Raw genomic sequence first — 20284 nt, forward strand, 5'->3', positions numbered from 1 at the left:
TGGGTATATTTTGGTAACTGACAGTTAAGCAGTTTAAGGACCATTGCTGACTGACAGTTCAGGGGTAGGGCATAATGGACAGCTATATTTGTTGGACCAATTAATAATTAATTATACTGAAGAGTTTTTCGTGTATTTTTAAGTGACTAGACCTGTTCAATGGACGAAAGGGTGACGACGGGTCGCGTACATTTTTAAACGGACGCATTTACGACGGGTATTCTGATGATCTGCTATCAAATATTCACACAGACTAACAAATCACGCTCCGGCCCCTACGTAAGTTATATTCATGGTTTTGGGGGCTGAAAAATTCATGAAATAAACCTACAGGAGTAATCGGAATAGAGAGACGTAATTAGGAGTAGGCCCAGGTGGAGGTGGTATCGCAACTCGTTTAAAGTATCCCCTTTTTTAGGGTTCCGTAGTCAACTAGAAACCCTTATAGTTTCGCCATGTCTGTCTGTCCGTCCGTCCGTCCGTCCGTCCGTCCGTCCGTCCGTCCGTCCGTCCGTCCGTCCGTCCGTCCGTCCGTCCGTCCGTCCGTCCACGGATAATCTCAGAAACCGTAAGCATTAGAAAGCTGAAAATTGGTACCAATATGTATATCAATCACGCCAACAAAGTGCAAAAATAAGAAATGGAAAAAAATGTTTTATTAGGGTACCCCCCCTACATGGAAAGTGGGGGATGATATTTTTTTTCATTCCAACCCCAACGTGTGATATATTGTTAGATAGGTATTTAAAAATGAATAAGGGTTTACTAAGATCATTTTTTGATAATATTAATATTTACGGAAATAATCGCTCCTAAAGGAAAAAAGGGCGTCACCCCCCTCTAACTTTTGAACCATATGTTTAAAAAATATGAAAAAAAATCACAAAAGTAGAACTTTATAAATACTTTCTAGGAAAATTGTTTTGAACTTGATAGGTTCAGTAGTTTTTGAGAAAAATACGGAAAACTACGGAACCCTACACTGAGCGTGGCCCGACACGCTCTTGGCCGGTTTTTTCACCTGTATCGTAACGTAGGTACCTACTACATAACGTAGTGCAACGATTAGTTAACCTTTATACAATGGTCAAGCCCCGTAGCCGAATGGCATTCCTACGACGCGAAATGAAACGAAACGCCGTGAAAGGTAGTCTGGTTCTGTCGCGCCAATACGCAAAAGCGATATTAGAGATAGATAAATATCTACGAGCGTGAGCATTTGTGCCATTCGGCTACGCACGCTGATAATGTCATGAGTGTCTTGACTGATAAAATACTGGGTATATACTTATCGGCAAGCTCACGCCATATTGTATTAACATTTGAAAATCGTTAATTTTCGGGCAACAACGGTCCATAGATCCGACTAACAAACCTAAGGACAAAAATACAAATATAAAAAACACTATTTTGGTATAGAGGTTTCTGATATGATTTTTGTACGACTACCTTCTTCCATCTCAATCCCTTTTTTCTGATACTATCGCAGTCTACATTAAATTAAATAATAAAGAGATTAATGTAGCCTCTAACAAACAACTTCACTTTTCCGAGAGAAAACACGAACCAAATTATTCAAAGATTTGTTCATCTCACTTCAACCTACTTCACGTAACTGAAAAAATCAACATCGCTCGTTCGGTAACCAGATATTCAAAATAACTACCAGGATGAAATAGAGAATACAGCATTTCGAATCAAGTTATCCAGTCTAGCGTATGTCCTTAACACCCTTACTCTTCTCTTGAACTGAGGTCCAACGTACACTGGTTCTTTTTAGATTTGGCGAATACCCGACGGTGAAAACAATTCTGTATTATGCTTCCGTAAAACTATTTCAATAAACACTGGCGCTGCATCCTCAGACCGGGAAATCGAGGGCGGGCTACGAAACAATGCAGTCGTTTTAATGAAAAACGTTTAATCCATCGCAGCCATGCGCAGCTTTAGTGGACTTACCTACTCATTTACTTGGTTTATAGTGTAAATTATCTGAAATGAAGTCAATTAAGTCTTTCAAATGGGTATTAAAATTTAAATTAATTGAATTTGCAGCAGTAAACGCATTGTCGTTTTTCATACATTTCCTGATTTCCTGCATTCTACACTGTTTCTACCCTATACAACCGCGCTTAAAAATCTCGCCTTTTATTAATGGATACCATTATACTGGCTTCAGGTGACCGCTGTCACTCCCCGTCACGCCACCCGACTCCTGTCGCGTCGTCGGCGTGATACGCTTTGACTAATGACGCCTGTGGCTGCAGATAACAACAAACAAGAGCAGAGTTTCATGTTGTATTTATATTTTAAGGTTTTCAATGCCTGTTTAGCCTGTAACTCCAGAGGCGTTACATTCGCATTGCCAACGCACCGCACCCTCTTTGAGCTCTGGCAACCTTACTTACCTCACTGCATGAACATAACATGAGCCCCTGCTCGCAGCCATATAACACAGGACCCTTCCTGTGTTATATGGCTGCGAATTTCTGCAAAGTAGAAGTACTAAGTTATGGTAAGGTTAGTGAGTAATTTCACGGCATGCATCACGGAGCAGCCAAACAGTTGACTAGACAATCTAGACATTGACACCGAAGATACAGACGGTAATGTGGGGTGGCTCATAGAGTTCGTCGGGAGAGTCCCAGGGCTCTCCCTACGAGTCTCCCGGCCCGGCGTCGCTTAATTAAGCGGATGTCGAGATGTCGCGTTCAAAAGCGTTTGATTACAAAGCCGGTCTTCATAAATTTCTTTTATTACGATTCGACCTCCCGCTACAGGTAAACCGACCCCCTCTTTCACTTTCATCGTGTTTCTAATATCTTTTCAACGACCATAATTATCAAGTGCCTAAAAATGAGGGAATGATAATAAAAGGCAGATGTTTCTAATTTAATATACATTGCTTTTATTCAGTACCTCTTCTATTGTAAGTAGACTAAAAACTAACGTTAGTGATCCTGGTGGCGGGTTTTTCATATTTATTCAACGTTGAGTTTGTCGCAGCATCGCGTAGAATGTGTAGGACGACTTGATGATCTGCACATGAAAATCGACAATATCTAATCAGTAATACCTAATATGTTTTCTTATAGTAATGAGTAAGGGTCGTCTATCGCCTAAAGCACCCCGATTAGAGTTCAAGTATAAAAACCCTTATATGGTCTGCGCGGAAAGAGAGGTGTCGTAAAATGTAAGGACACTCAGGAGGAGGAGGATGTGTACTCATAATTTCTACAACTTTTCTTTTGCCGCACAGATCTTAATCCGAAGGATTCTTCTAGTGGTCCTTGAAGTTCGACAAAAGTTTCAAAACTTACCGTAACGAAGGTCTCAAGCGAAAGCGGGATGAACAAAGCAGCGGGTCGAAGGGGGCGGCGAGCGGCGCCGGCGCTGCAACATATGACAAACGGCAAGGCCTGTCGGACCTCTTTTCCAACCCCATCTGGCCCCACCCATTCCATCCCGTATATCGCATCGCTCACTTGTGCACTCTGTAAAATGAAATAATATGTGGAGGATTTCATTGACTGCTTAATTGGAAATTCTCTAAATAGTGTTTCCATGGATTGATTAAATTCCGGAAACTGTGTAATAGCGGTGATGTGTTTCAAAATAATTATTATGTAGAAAGAATTGGTACATCATGATAACTTAATAATGTTAAACTTTGGCTTACCTCTACAGCAACCTCGTTGCCATAAAAGCAGTAAAGAAAGAGCTCGGTGAGAATGCACATTAGGAACATCACCATTGATACAAATTCCAGAGAAGCTATACTAAGCTGGAATGAAATTAGACACTGTTAAACAATAGCGTCTGTAGAAAGAGAAGAGTCATACCCCCTCATTCATAAACGTACACTAAAGTTATCAAGCCGATAAAGTTCGTTTGTCCCTTTCTATCACACCAATACGTCCGAAAGAGACAAACGAACTTTATCGGCTTGATAACTTCAGTGTACGTTTATGAATAAGGGGAGTAGAAGGTAAGGGAATATATTTTGACTCTTTTCTTGCCACATGGACTCATGTTCAGTAATCCAAGGTTAAATTAACACTAGTAAGTAGGTCAAATCACAATAAGTACATTAAAGATTTGTCTTTGGAGAACTTACACCGACAATTTTGTAAGCCGCCATACAGAGAATCCAACCACCAATACCAAACTGTAGCAACACTACTCCGCCAAAGATCGCTTGCACTTCGCGCGATGTGCTGTAAGTATTAAAACCAATTTTGTATTTGGTTTTAGATTGATTCACGAACCATGATACAGGATAGGAAGAACAGAAAAGTGAGATAGACGAAATATAATAGCACCCGATTTGACAAAGTACAAGTATTAAGTTCCAGAGATTGGGTCAAATGATATACTTCCTCAACCATATTACTCACTCGCAAATCTTATGGTGGTGCTTAATGCAGCGGACGAAAAGAGCTGCAGCTGCCTCGTCTACTTGTTCCCCAGTTTCAAGTGCACGTTCATGTGCCCTCTCTGCCAAAGACTCAAAGTCCATTCTGAAAAAGATTTCACATCGACGTGTATTATAAAATATAAATAAACATATAAAACAAACTATTGTACATATGCAGCACTCACTTTAGTATGGTTAGCTGCGTCTTGCACTGTCCAAGTATGCCAGCAATAAAAGCGTCCATAGTCGTATTAGCAATTCCAACCAAAGATGTGACGTAATGCGTATACATGAGAACAATAAGAAACTCAGGCCAGGAATAATAGGCGAAGGGTACCCATAGAGCAAAAATAACGCGCGTGCCACCCATGCGCGCAAGGAATGGAAATATAGTCCATAAAGCACAGGTAAGCGCTGCAGTTCCTGCGTACGCTGCTCCAAGCCGCGACATCCCTTGTGCTCTTTCTATGAGTAGATTTTTTCTTGTTGTCTCTTCCGGATTATATGCCATATCTGTAACAGAGACATCATCATCAACCCAAACACGTATGTACACATCTGGACCAATGCCTGCCCGAAAGATCTCCACAACGTCTGGTCTTGCGCTATCCGCATCCAGCGGTTTCTGGCGACCTTCACCAGATCGTCGGTTTATCTTTCCAAAGTCCACTCTGCGTCTTCCGGTACGCAGCCGCCACTACTGAACCATTCTGACCCATCAGCCATTAGTTCTTTAAGCAATGTGTATCGCCCACTGCCAGCAAGTTGCATATTGCAGCAAGTTCTTAGATTTTTAGGTACCTAGGCGATTTTTAGGGCTTTGTTTCTTAGACATCAACAAGTTTGAACTAATTTACGAGTGTTAGCTTGTCATTGTAGAATCGTCTTACCATCGAAGTCTTGTACGAGTTTAGCGATGCGAGAAGCACGCACCATGAATACGATTTGCTTGGCAATCGATGTTACATGGCAGAGCAAGAGGAACATCACACGCGCCAGCGTATCCATATCACCACGTTCCTACAAAATTACTCTCATCAACTTTTGCCCCACCGTTTCTACTTCTACAAATAACTATCTACAGATGTGCAGAGGGGCATTTTTGCGAGAACAATCACCAAAAATATTTTCTAAGATAGGTACATTTTATGTTTTTCCTACTCAGAATCACGAGCCCTTTCGATCTAGGACAAAAAACAAGACACAAAAAAACGGTCCCAAAATTTTCTGTCATTTTGCATACATCCCACTTTGTAACCGCTGGACAAAGTGTTAACTAAATTAAATTTCAGACGCTTTTTTCTGCCTAGTAGGATTGAAAGGGGTCGTGATTTTGAGTAAGAAAAACATTAAAACCTATTTTATAAAAAAAAAATCTTTTGAATCTTTTTTGGTTAATATGCCCAGAGGTAAAACACAATTCATTTTCGTCACATTTTCTGGCATTGGTGGATACGTACACGTACATTTCGAATCGATATTTCTATAAAAACAAATGACAATATTTCTCTTGTAGATCAATAGATAAGTATTAGGTGGTGATTTTCTTTTGTAAGTGGTAATTTCTCAAATTTTGTTACATTCCAGCGAAAGAAAGCGTGATTATTTTGATTGAAGCTATAAGACTAATCGTGCAAACAATACATACTATTACTCAGTTCACGAAATACCAAATAAGAGTAGATGAGTTGTTGAACCAGGTACGTCGAGGTTACCGCAAGCGCGAAGCCACAGTAGAAGTCGTGCGTTGCGCGTGCGACGCGCGTAAGGAGGGATGGCGGGGGTTCGTTTGCTGCCGCGGGGGGCAGTCGGCAGAACCCGCAGCATCGCAGTGTGCGCAGGAGTGAAGCTACGGAGGCGCCAGCAAGCGTGACGCTTTTACGGTGTGCCCACACTCTGTTCCACCACAGATAATGCAGTCATTACTTTTAAAGATAATTGAGAAAGTCTCAAAAGTAGATATCATCATGAGATGTAAAGTCATCCATCACATCGCGTCAGCAAAACAAGCGGCTCCTGTTACTGTTACCTTTTACGATCCTGTTACCCATGCTCCTTTCCTATGTCTTCATAACAAGCGCAGGCACTTTTATGCCTTATGACAACGGTCAGATGAAGGGAAATTTATATAGAGGAGTTATGTGTTTACATATAGTAAGCGAGAAAGTGGTAACTGCTTATTTATAGTGGCTGTTTAATGATGAACTAATTGAGCGGACTGTAATTTAATAAAATATCTTTAAGACGAAATTGACAAAGATAACTCGAAATTTTAGAGATTTAAACAAACACTTACTGGGGAAAAAACAGTGCATATGTCACATACCTTTTTAGCATGAGGTTCCAGTGGATTGATTCCTGCTCGCTTACAAACCAGCCCTGGCATGCAAGGCGCACGTGCGGGCCCGGCCCACCGCTTCCTTGACCCCAGAACTGTTCCTGGAGCAGAGCCCTCCTCCCGTCCACCCCGATAATGTGACTAGCACTGAGTTCAAACTCAATTTTACGATAATTATTGGGAAACTGTGACTTCAACCATTTAATCAGCAATAATGGGAACCTTAATGCAGCGACGCGCTCGCAAGCTAGATCGAGAGCGAAAAGAATGTGTGGTAATGGCTACCGGAAATGATTAGTGCCGGGCTAAACACACCGGAAGCTAAAGACAAAATAGTGTTGTTTCTTTAAAAAACCGATATTCATACGAAAGTTGAACAGTGGCAATGACGAGGGTATTAAGCAGCAGACGGTAGCTATTTTCAATTTACTGGTATATTAATCTAATCTATTAATAAATCTAATCTAACTCATAGAATAACAAGTAACTAATTAGACAAGAAAAACGCCAAAATCTGAAAAGTGTAGGAGGAGCGAACCTTCAGAGTTATTAGTGTTATTACGTTACCTGTTTCTGTGCCACATTTCATGAGCTGAAGTTAATAATAATGTACATAATAATTAACAAATATAGAAGTTTATGGGAGCAATCAATCAGTCTTGTATAAACAGTTTTTATTGAATTGGGGCAACCTTAATGATTTACTGACAAATATTATAGTTTTTGTGATGTAAAGGAACAAGGTACAAACTCAACATGCTTCTTTCAGTTTAAAAACAATTTTAACTTCGTTGCTGAAAACCACAGATGTCATATATACCATAGATCAAGCAAACGTATCTACTTAGCGTGTCAAATGAACTCAGTGAAATCCACTGAGTTGTCCGTCTTTACTCGCAGCTTGCAGCTTTCGGGCGTCAATTTTTGTAAGTTGAAGTCAACCAAAACATAAAAAATGCCTCGTTACGTGATATTCAATTGCAACAACATAAAAATTATGAACAATCAAGAGCCTGAGACATATTTAAAATTACAGGCAAGAAAGTACAAAATTTGACACGCTCGGCCCCTATACAAATATATGAATTTGTTTCTTCTATCTAAATTAAGTTCTGTGCTGAAAACTAAAGTAAAAGATAGATTTATACTTATATTTAATTAAATTCTGTTTCTATTTTAAATTCTCTTTGAAATCCAAGGAGCTTTCAATATTATCGCCAGTACCTACCTTTAATATCGTTAATTAAGTCTAGTGCTACTTTATTAAATTACTAGCTTTTGCCCTCGGCCTCGCTCGCGTTAGAAAGAGACAAAAAAGCCTATGTCACTTGCCATCCTTTCAACTATTTCCACTTAAAAAATCACGTCAATTCGTCGCTCCGTTTTTCCGTGAAAGACGAACAAACAGACACACACATTTTCCCTTTCATAATATTAGTAAGGTACGGCGAGCGGGGCAAATCTTGATTGGGGGAAAATGTAACTGGTCCATTTTTTCATGTTTTACAATGTTTGCATTATTAAATAGAGTATCCACCAGTTATATATGGTAGGCGTGCTCAGTGGATACACGTAGAACTCAACATCAAAGTGTAATAATGGAAAACATTGATTAGTTACAATTGTCCCCCAGTCGAGATTTGCCCCGCTGTACCTTATGGATGAAATATACTAACTTTAGTGTTACACCCATTTATCGTTATAAAACAGGAGTAGATATACTCGGAATGTTCTCGAAAATACAAAAGGAAAACCATCTGGACAAAAGCAATAATCATAAAAATGTAGAACAGTAATGCAGACCGGTATCAGTAGTAGCCCATAAATTCTGATAGTCTTAATTACGAGTTTGCGAGTCTTATAAATAAATGCGGTTAAACAATTTATGTTAGAAATACTTTTTTTTTATGAATGGCTTTTACTCCTCGCTATTTCAAGCCAGGTGGATTCTGCCAATGTCGTGGAGTGAGGACTTTTGACTTTTTTTTTTGTTTTAAACGAGTGTTCGGTGATATTTTCATTTTATTTTTGGAAGGATAGGCCGGGAAGCTAAAACGAAAAATAAAACACAATGTTATGGACGACACAGACAAAAACAAAACATATTACATGGCACATATGACACTGTACCAACATTAGTGAAAAATATAAAAATAAGAAATACTTATATTTAAGTGGAGATAGTTGAAGGGATGAAGAGTGACATAGGCTACTTTTTGTCTCTTTCTTACCCCCCACTTCCCTATAATTGGGGGTAGAAATTTGTATGGAGCATTCCGCAATTTTCGAATTTAACGCGAGCGACGCCGCGGGCAAAAGCTAGTTTACTCATAAATTAAAATACTAATATTATAAATAGGAAAGTCTGTTTGTTAGTCCGTCTTTCACGGCAAAGCGGAGCGACGAATTGACGTGATTTTTTTAAGTGTAGATAGTTGAAGGGACGGGGAGTGACATAGGCTACTTTTTGTCTCTTTCTAACGCGAACGAAGCCGCGGGCAAAAGCTAGTTTAATATATAATTGCATCCCGACTTTTCACATTGTAATTTTTCTTTTGACCACGAACGCTATAAAAGGTTCGAAACGTCTGGATTTATTCTAAATCTACTTTACGCGATATAATTCTATTCCATAGATGAATTTCATTATTTCATTATTATTTAATTACTTTAAATGGAAATTACCTCATCACGGGCGGACAACGATCAGGGCGGTTGTTAAATGAAGACGTTGGGCAGTGATTCCCATTGCGACGTAGCAGTATTATTTACTAATGAGGTAATTATGGGCTGTGATATAATTACTCGTCCCGCCGAGAGACAGGCAACGCCCAACCGCCCCTGTTCATTATAGCTTATTAGTTTATTCATTGTCTAACGGCCCGATTCTAATGAGAAGGCAAGCTGAAAAGTTATCATTCTAGGTGGCGCCACTATAACCGCCTGTAGTCATTGTTAAATCATGCACAATGTCATACATTTTAGTTGATTTTAGAGAAAAATTTTTCCGGCCTGGGGGCCGATTTTTTAATCTCACTTTCACTAAAATACCGGTTGAAAACGGTGAATTGCCTATTATTTTCAGTGACAATTTTCTGAATTCGAACGCGTGAGACTCAAAAATCGGCCCCCTGGTGACATCCGATCTGTCTTGTTTCAATGAGTCTTACAATCTTCATAAATTTCCAAACAAAAAGCTTTATACAATCTAATGCATTACCCTCAAAAATGTTTCATTGAATAATTTTTGACACTCTCACTTCAACCTACCGTCTTTTTAGAGGTTAAATTTGAATTCGAGACAAGTATCTTTTGTCCTGTAAACCAGATCACCAGCAGGTTTCACAGTGGTGGAAATGAAAATATGACGACTGAAAATTTTTTTCCCATTGGCAGCATTGGAAAGCGACCAGGGGGCCGATTTTTGAGTCTCACGCGATCGAATTCAGAAAATTGTCACTGAAAATAATAATCAAGTCACCGGTTTCAACCGGTATTTTAGTGACAAAATCCCGTATGCGAGATTCAAAAATTGCACCCAGAACAAGCGACTCCCAGAGGGGCAACTTACATAATGACACGAGGTAAATCGACACGAGGTACGAATTCCCTCTTCGTACGTGTATCTTATTACGTTTGACAGTAGGTACACTAGTTATGTTGTATCCATAAATGACTACAAACGCAGTAAAGGTATCAAAAGAAGACTGCAAAGTTAGACGTTCATAGAAAAATATTTCCCATTTCACACATTGGTGGGATCTCATAATCCATACCAGAGAAAACCAGAGGAAGAAGAAGCCTTTGAAAGACAAGACAGGCCAGTTTATTGTGACATCGGAGGGACAGCAGAGCTTCAACGCTGGCGGGAGCACTTTGAAGAGATCTTCCAAGTCCCAAACGACCCCGCTACGCTTGCAAGTGTGGCCAGCTTGCCCACACAAAGCCTGGACATCGATGTGTCTCCCCCTACAACGAAGTAGTGAAGGCTATCCGATCGCTAAAGAATGGAAAAGCCCCAGGAGAGGACCTCATCACAGCGGAAATGCTGAAAGCCGACATCCCTACCGCTGCAAACGCGCTGACGCCTTTCCTGAGGAACATCTGGTCAGCCGAAGAGTTACCTTGTGACTGGAGCAAAGGCCTTCTGATCACCGTACCCAAGAAGGGAGACCTCAGTGAGTGTGGCAATTGGAGAGGCATCACTTTGCTCTCGATTCCTTCCAAGGTGCTCTGCAGGATCATCTTGGACAGACTCTCGAGGGCCGTAGAACCTCTTCTGCGCAAAGAGCAAGCTGGCTTCCAGCCCAACCGATCGTGTACGGACCAGATCAACACCAGCTTACGCATAATCCTCGAACAGTTCAATTCAATTCAATTCAAATCTTTATTGCGATCATGTTCATTTTCATTTTATACAGGTGTTAGGTAGTAATATAGTTGGTACATGATACCCTGATAGGGCACAGCAAAATTTCTTACATATTAAAATACATTACATTACATTATATCATATTTTTATAGAAGTTTACACAATTATTAATATCTATTTTACATTTTACATTATTTAAACTTTCTCATTTATATTATCATCATTTAAATATTCGTTGAGTGAATAGTAGCACTTGTCTATCAAAAGAGATTTAATAACGTTAAACATTTTTTTATCATTTTCTATATTCTTAATAGCATCTGGTAGTTTATTGAATATCTTGACATAGGTGCTATTGGAATGTTTTTTTTAATTCTAGAGGCATCAGAATTTCAGAGGGAAATGTACCTGACCTTTGTTGACTTCGAAAAAGCCTTCGACACCTTGAGATGGAACTGTATCTGGGACCGGCTACATGAAATTGGAGTCCCCGAGAAAATAATAAACTTGATTAAGGCCATCTACAGGAACTATTCCTGTAGAGTAGTAACTCACGACGGTCTCATCTCGGAGGACATACCGGTTCAGGCGGGTGTACCACAGGGGTGTCTTCTTTCTCCTCTCCTCTTCCTTGTCGTCCTCGATGGCATCATGGTCAAGACCAATAGCAAGCGCCGCGGCATAGAGTGGGGGCTGTCCAACGTGCTGGTAGATTGAGATTATGCCGATGATCTATGCCTATTGAGCCACACACGCGCCGACATGCAAGCCAAATTGGACGACCTACGGCGAGAAGCTTTGGAGACGGGACTCAAAATCAACACCAGGAAGACCCAAGACATAAGGTGCAGAGCAACCAGCTCGGTACCGTTGCTCATCGGCACAGAGGGCGTGGAGACAGTCCACAAATTTACGTACCTTGGTAGTGTAGTGTCGGAAACTGGAGGGACCGAAGAGGACATCGCAATCTGGCAATCGCAGAAACTGACTCGGAGAGTTAAGCTCAAGATATTCCGGTCCAACGTGAAACCCGTGTTGCTGTACGGATGTGAGGCATGAAAGGTCACTAAGGACATCTCGCAACGGATCCAGGTATTTGTCAACCGCTGTCTTCGCCGCAATCTCTAAATATACTGGCCCGAGAAAATCTCCAACACAGCTCTGTGGAAACGCTGCGGTGAGACTCCGATCAACCAGCAGATCAAACGCCGCAAATGGAACTGGATTGGCCATACGTTCTATAAGGACATCACTAGTCGAACGTCCCCTTCACTAGCATCGCTGTCAAAAAATGGCGTCAGACGGACTCAGGGCGTCACTTGAAGATAGCTTGTCATTGAACTTGTATTTTGAGATTCCGTTTAATAAACTGTATAATTAATAGTGGTATCCTGGTGTTTTTACTCTAACAGTTTCAGAAGCGCGATATTAAGTTACCCATATACGCCCGTACTATGAAATTTGTCCGAAATTGACAATGTCATTCTCGCGCCGCGCTCGTAATCTTTTATTGTTGTGCAACAGTATTTAATTAACATCAGTCGATCTGATTCGACGAGTAAAGGCACCATATACTACAGTTAAATGTGTGAGATGCAAAATGTAATCAAAATGGAGTACATAATTGTGCCGGAGAAGAGGTGGATTATAACCTAGTGTGCTGGCGTACCTTGTGGTCTTTGTGTCTTGTGTTTTCTTTCACACCGGAGCCATTGCTTCGGTCTTCAACGCATTGATCCATTGCACTTTAAGAGATATTCACACTTTGGAGTAGTATTTGATCATAATGAGTGTGTAACAGGAAGTAAAAGTGGTCCAAACATAGTGTTCTGGGGCTGAAGTGATCAACATCCACTATTAGCCAACCCAGCAAACATTTTAGGTAAAAATATCGATAAAACTACCTATTATAGGTCGCAAATCTGACAGTGACCAAAATTAGTTACCTCGAATCGACCTCGAATCCACGTGGAGTCGACCAAAGTGGGGAAAAAAAGCACGTGCCGGCTACGTCGACTCCACGTAATTTAAGTAATTGCGAGCTAATGGTCGCCACTTAGGTGATTCTTGCGACGTGGAATCGACGTCGACACGACGTGCCATGGGTTGTAATGTACTAAATTGGTAAGACTTACCATTTTTCAACGTTATTTCAACGTGGTTTTTACCATTGAATTACTAAAAAAGGTTATTTTTTACGAGGTATCATGCAAAGAAAGAGACAAACATATTACGAGAGTATTTTCTTTTCGCTCACAAAAAATGTCTGGCTAAAAATCTAACTTGAATTTTGCAACGAGAATGGCGGCCATTACTTCTCGAATTTATCGTCGTCGTCGATTTATACTCGTCGAATTTATCAGCAAGAGGGTAACGACCTATATACTTCAAAATAAACAATATTTCAAGAACACTGGAATTGCAATCTCGACTGTTTTGGACAAGAAAGCGCTACTGGAAAGAAAAACATTGAGAAAAGGCTTGATACAAGCGCGAGCCAGCGGCAGACATGCCATTATAAGAAATGAAAAACTGATAATCGACGGTCAAGAATATACCGTGGACTCTATGGCAAATCACTACCTATTCAATGATAGTTATAAAATAAAAGCAAGCAACTCTAATCACGAGCAGCAAAGTACAAATTTATCTATTGAACTTACGCAACATAAAACCCTGAATGGATCACAGACCGCCCAACAGAACAACAATAATATAGATCTGCAAAATGGTCCTTTTTTTCGTAAGTAATTCGGAAGAAATTAATCTATTATTCCAAAACATGCAAAGTTTGAAAAATAAATCTCATCTTCTTGAAGAATTCGTGCATGATAACGACTTTCTAGCTATATGCCTAACGGAGACGTGGATTTCTGAAGCGCAAAAAAATCTAATCCACATAAACGGATACGAAGTTGCTGCAGCATACCACCGACGAGAGCGCCCAGGTGGCGGGGTGGCGATACTCGTAAGGGATAATATTAACTACATCGATAGACAGGACATAGCGGACTTATCAATTGAAGGTAACATAGAATGCTGTGCGATAGAAATACCTCAATATAGCCTCATGATCGTTAACATATATAGGCCAGATAGAAATATGACTACTTTTTTCGACACGTTGAATACAATGTTATGTAAAATTAAATGTAAAGAAACAAAAATGCGTATAGTTATAGGAGGAGATTTTAACATAAATATGCTCAAAAATAATACTGTTTCTCAAGATTTACTAACTGAAATGTCCTCCTATAATTATAAATTACTTGTTAAGCAGCCAACTAGGATAAATAACAATTCTGAATCATGTATTGACTTAATATTTTCAAACTGCTCTGATTGTACAATAAAGGTAGAAGAAAACGGTTTATCTGACCACCGAAGTGTGTTATACTCATATAATTACCGGTGTACAGTGCGCAAAGCGGTTGAAAAATTTACTTACAAAAAGAATATTTTGCGACACAAATATACAATTGTTTAAAGAAGCGCTGAAGAAAGTAAATTGGTATGAGTTAATGTCAATAAATTTTGATACTAATGTGAATTATAATATATTTCATGATAAGCTACAAGAAATTCTCCACAATGTCATTCCAATAAAATATATAAAGGTAAAATCGAAATTTAATAAAAAAACGTGGCTAACCGCCGGCATAAAAACTGCATGTAGAAATAAAAGACTTTTAAGAACACTTAATAATCAAATAAAAGATAAAACACTTAGTAATTACTGCAAAAAATACGGGAAAATTCTAAAAAAATGCATTAAAATGTCAAAAAAACAGGTCTACATTAACCAAATGAATAAAGCGCCGAACAAAACTAAAGCCATGTGGGACATAATAAAAGATACTACCAAAAGACAAAACTCAAACTTGCGTTTCGAAAATCTAAAAATAAATATCAACGGATCTATAATAAATTCGCCCAACCTTATAGCTGATGCGTTCAATGAGTACTTTGCGAGCGTAGGTATATCACCTGCTCTCGGCAACAATGCCAACATACCGACGGAACCGGGCCGGCCGGTACCTACGCCCGTTATCAATTCAATGTACCTGCGCCCGGTCACAGAGCGTGAAGTTATAAAAACTATAAACAGTCTTCAAAATAAACGAAGTTTTGGTTACGACAATATACCTACCTGCTTATTAAAAGTTTGCGCAACTGAACTGGTAGGCCCTCTAACTTTATTAATTAACAAATCATTTAGTGAGGGGATATTTCCCGACAAACTCAAGGTATCAAAAATAAAACCTATATACAAAAAAAGTGGGCAAAAGGATGACATAAGCCAATACAGACCAATATCTCTCTTACCTACAATTTCAAAAATCTTTGAGAAAATAATGTCAAATAGATTATATTCTTTTTTAGATAAATATCAAATACTAGATGAGAACCAGCACGGTTTTAGACAAAACCACTCCACAACCCTTGCTGTCTATAGTTACATACAAAGCGTACTTAACATTATAAACAACAAAAAATACGCCGTAGGCCTATTATTGGATTTAACAAAAGCGTATGAAAAAGTTTCACATAAAATACTTTTAGATAAATTGTACCAGTGTGGGGTACGGGGTATAGCCCATAAATGGTTCTCCTCATACCTAAATAACCGCAAACAATTCGTGGAGATAGAACACACAAATACCGACACAGGCGAGATCCTTTCCGTACCATCTAATATCCGTGATATAAAGACATCAATTCCTCAAGGAAGCGTTTTAGGATGTGTACTATTTTTATTATACGTGAACGACCTACCAAGGGCCCTTAATACTACATGTGTCATGTTCGCGGACGATATCTCAATACTTCTAGAATGCTCTTCTAGCCTTGAATGTAATAAACAACTAGAAAAGTCTATAAACGCGATTTCAGAATGGCTCACAGATCATAGCCTAGATATTAACTTAAAGAAAACAAAAGTTATACAATTTAAACCGCGGCAAAAGCAAGATCTAGAAATTAATCTTTTTAAAGACTGCAAGAAAATAGAAGAAGTTAGCACATTTACCTTGTTAGGACTGACGATCGACTCTAACGTCGACTGGAAAGTTCACATCCAAAACACAAAGTCGAAGCTATCAAGTTTTATCTATGCGTTAAGTATACTAAAAGTAAATACTGACTACGAGGCTGCCCTCACAGCATACTTTGCTTACGCCTATGCATGGTTAAGATACGGGGTGATCCTATGGGGCCACAGTACCGATGCCCACAACCTATTCTTAATGCAAAAAAAGTGCTTGCGTATTCTTGCTAACGCCCGCCCCCGACAAATTGTAAACCCTTATTTATTCAAAAAAAACTGCTTACATTGTCATCTATATACATTTTGGAGGTAGCAATATTCGTTCGAAACCATACACACCTTTTTAGACAAATAAAGGACGCACCAAACCGTACCATGAAAACGCGGCATGAGAACCGACTAGCAATACCACAGTCGCGCTTGCAAATGCATAGAAACAGCCCTCATTCCCGTTTTATAGATATTTTTAACAAAATTCCCGGAAAAATTAAACTAGAAACAAATCCAACCGCCTTTAAAAATAATCTTAAGAAGCTGCTAATTGATAAGTGCTACTACACTGTGAACGAATTTCTTAACGACGCTAATCTATGATGTTACCTAAACTTATTGTACCTGCCTATACTTAAATAATTTATATTAATAATGCTGATTAAAACTTAAGTTTGACATAAATTTTACTACGACTGAATATTTAACTGTTAGAATAATATGTTGTGCAGGCAAAATTTATTTGTGCGAGTAGATAGTGTTAGTTATAAGTTATAAGTATGTACTAAATTGCTTTACCCTACCCGGGTCCATGTAACATAGTCATAAGTCCTAGACGTAATGCATGTACATGACTGCAATAAACGAATATGAATATGAATACTTTACGTAATCTAATTATCTAGGTCGATTACGCAGGAATTATACGATGAAATCTTGTGCGCTGAAAAATTTCTCGTGCAGTATGTTAGGTTTTTATTCAAAAGTACTGATGGGCTTTCGAAATACTTAAGTATTACTTATTTTAAAGCTCATAAATAGTATGTATTGCTTGTAAATAGGTTTCGTATATTTGTGTTCGGTGTTTGTAATTATATTAACTTAACTATATATATTTTTATCATATAAATGACAATAAAAACACCGTTAAATGTTATCGTTTTAGTATTACAACATACCTATAATATGCAATTTACAATAACACCGTCTGATTGTAAGAAAACAAAATGTCGGCTCGGCTAAGAAGTTAAATATACCTAAAAATACGACGTAATGGTATTTAAGTCAATTTTACGTAATATACACTTAATTCTACGACCTAATGGTGTAGAGTAACCATACAAGGTCAAAACGACCGCCATCATGACTATGCTTCGACCTCGTATCGCAAGACAGTATTTTGTTTGACAGCGCGGACGTAGGTCGCGTCACAAATCAAATAATACTAGTACAGATACCTAATCCCATACTAAAAATGGGCGCCGTCCTAAGTATTCTAGACCTGTAGGCTAAATTTAATCCACACTCAAAGAGCTAGATGGGGCCAATTATGTTTAGTATGACTAAAAATAAACAATTAGATATGAAATATCAATGTTTTAAATATTAATCACTTAATAGTATGTTTATATTTTTATTCCGTCTTAATAAACTAGACTAATATTAAAACAACTCGGTAAGTAGTCGTAAAATGGAACGCATACTTTTTACGCACTAGTGCGTAAAAACCAACTTCTCGCACGCTAAACAGCCAAAAAACGGGCACTTTTTGAGCAACTGTATTAAAAACACATAATTATTAAAACACCAAGACCAGACAATTTAAGCCTGGCGTCCACTAGGCGCGCCGAGTCGAGCCTTGGTAACCCTTAGCCTTGGTAGCCGTTTTCACATTATCCGATCCGGATCGGATCGAATTCCTATAAAAATATTAACAACTATTTGAGTTGTAGGCGTCCATAGGTTACGGTGACCGCTTTACACCAGGCGGACCGTATACTTATTTGCCACCGATATAGTATAAAAATAATTTTTAAGAAAAAAAACCGTCGCCTTTTGGGTTCTGGTGAAAGCTACTTGCGAATATTGGATTATGTAGAAATGTGTAGGTATTTTTTAAAACTGCTTTTAATGCTTTAATTATTAGACGGCAACACAAATGAATATACGTATAACGTTAAGGTTTGAGGAGTTTCCTCAATTCCTCATAAATGCGATTATAAGAAATCGAAGCTTGACAAACTTTGACTTGAAAACTCAATATGCTTAACAAACATAACTAAATAAATGTCTCTGTGTTCTGAACTTAAATGCATGCTTTTCTTACAAAAATACCAAAGTCACTATGAGTGTGCCGTTCAGATTTGAGGTGTTCGGTTCTGACCATCATCAGCATTTCCACTGCACCAAATATCACTGTTCTGGACGTAAGTGCATGCTGTTCTTATAAAAATACCAAAGTCACTATAAGTGTGCCGTTCAGATTTGAGGAGTTCGGTTCTGACCATCATCAGCAGTTCCACTGCGCCAAATGTCACTGTTCTGGACGAAAGTGCATGCTGTTCTTATAAAAATACCAAAGTCACTATAAGCGTGCCGTTCAGATTTGAGGAGTTCGGTTCTGACCATCATCAGTAGTTTCACTGCACCAAATGTCACTGTTCTGGACGAAAGTGCATGCTGTTCTTATAAAAATACCAAAGTCACTATAAGCGTGCCGTTCAGATTTGAGGAGTTCGGTTCTGACCATCATCAGCAGTTCCACTGCACCAAATGTCACTGTTCTGGACGAAAGTGCATGCTGTTCTTATAAAAATAGTAAAGTCACTATAAGCGTGCCGTTCAGCTTTGAAGAGTTCCGTTCTGGCCATCATGAGCAGTTCCACTGCACCAAATGTCACTGTTCCGTACCTAAATGCACGCTGTTCTTTTAAAAACACAAAAATCACCATATGTGTGCCTTTCAAATTCGAGGAGTTCCCTCGATTTCACCAGGATCCCATCATCAGAACTGGGTTCTGAGAAAAATGGGACCAATCTGTATGCATATACATTCAATCAAAAAAAATTTCCAAATCGGTTCAGTAACGCCGGAGATATCGAGGAACAAACATTAAAAAAAAAAAAAAAAAAAATACAGACGAATTGATAACCGTCCTTGTTGAGACTGAGGCGACGGTTAAAAACTGTGTTGAAAAAACCATTGCTCTATCTTCAAAAACCAGGGAGGAAATAGTCGAGAGCGTTTGTATGGAGAATTGATCCCTACCGTATCGTCTTAATGCTTAGGCCGTTTTCACATTATCCGATCCGATATCGGGTGTCGGGCCGACATCCTACATCCGATAAACGCTTCCGATAGTGTCGGATGTAGGTCCGATAAAACGCATTGTTCCAAATCAATGAAGTATGATTTTGTATCAAAAAGTATTTAAAAAATATTTATATTTAATAATTATAAGCACTATATTCCAAATATTATAAATTGTAAAATTAAAATAAGGAGCATAAAAAATACTCAGTCATCATCATCCTCCTTGCGATATCCCGGCATTTGCCACGGCTCAAGGGAGCCTGGGGTCCGCTGTGACAACTAATCCCAAGATTTGGCGTAGGTACTAGTTTTACGAAAGCGACTGCCATCTGACCTTCCAACCCGAAGGGTAACTAGACCTTATTGGAATTAGTCCGGTTTCCTCACGATGTTTTCCTTCACCGAAAAGCAACTGGCAAATATCAAATGACATTTCGCACATAAGTTCCGAAAACTCATTGGTGCGAGCCGGGGTTCGAACCCGCGACCTCCGGAACGAAAGTCGCACACACTTACCGCTAGGCTACCAGCGCTTTAGCTTTTATAAAAAATACTCAGTGTCAGGCAAAATATTTTTTTTAACATTCAATTATATCTACTAAAAGATGAAAAAACTAGTATCCGCAATTCGGACCGATGCACTACAACCTTTTTTTTTCAATGGAAATTGTTCATCTACTGCTGCATGCTATACTGTCCATTCTCTTAGGTCTTCCACAAGTTTCATATTTAAATAGTCTTTATTTGTCTCATATTCATCTCCAGAATCTTCATTTTCTGATTCCTTGTTTGAACAGATTTCTTCA

At 39.0% G+C, this 20284-nt stretch overlaps 1 protein-coding gene across 3 annotated transcripts; it reads right to left on the bottom strand.

Annotated features, from left to right (window-relative positions):
- Positions 1-2897: 2897 nt before the first annotated feature.
- On the bottom strand, positions 2898-8979 carry LOC125225411 (putative odorant receptor 92a). 3 transcript variants are annotated; one of them, XM_048129115.1, is made up of 8 exons: positions 8432-8979; positions 5308-5437; positions 4603-4930; positions 4398-4520; positions 4118-4217; positions 3680-3784; positions 3321-3494; positions 2898-3039 (listed from the first exon to the last, which is right to left on the bottom strand). In XM_048129115.1, exons 1-8 carry the CDS (start codon positions 8531-8533, stop codon positions 2986-2988), a joined length of 1116 nt encoding a protein of 371 aa, XP_047985072.1. In that variant the 5' UTR covers positions 8534-8979; the 3' UTR covers positions 2898-2985. The 3 variants fall into 3 exon arrangements, with proteins under 3 accessions (XP_047985072.1, XP_047985073.1, XP_047985074.1); XM_048129117.1 differs by lacking the exon at positions 8432-8979 and adding an exon at positions 6744-6758 and having other exon boundaries at positions 2940-3039; XM_048129116.1 differs by lacking the exon at positions 3680-3784 and having other exon boundaries at positions 2934-3039.
- Between the last annotated feature and the right edge of the window lie 11305 nt (positions 8980-20284).

Source organism: Leguminivora glycinivorella, chromosome 4 (assembly GCF_023078275.1).
Source record: "Leguminivora glycinivorella isolate SPB_JAAS2020 chromosome 4, LegGlyc_1.1, whole genome shotgun sequence".
NCBI classification, from domain to species: Eukaryota; Metazoa; Arthropoda; class Insecta; order Lepidoptera; family Tortricidae; genus Leguminivora; species Leguminivora glycinivorella.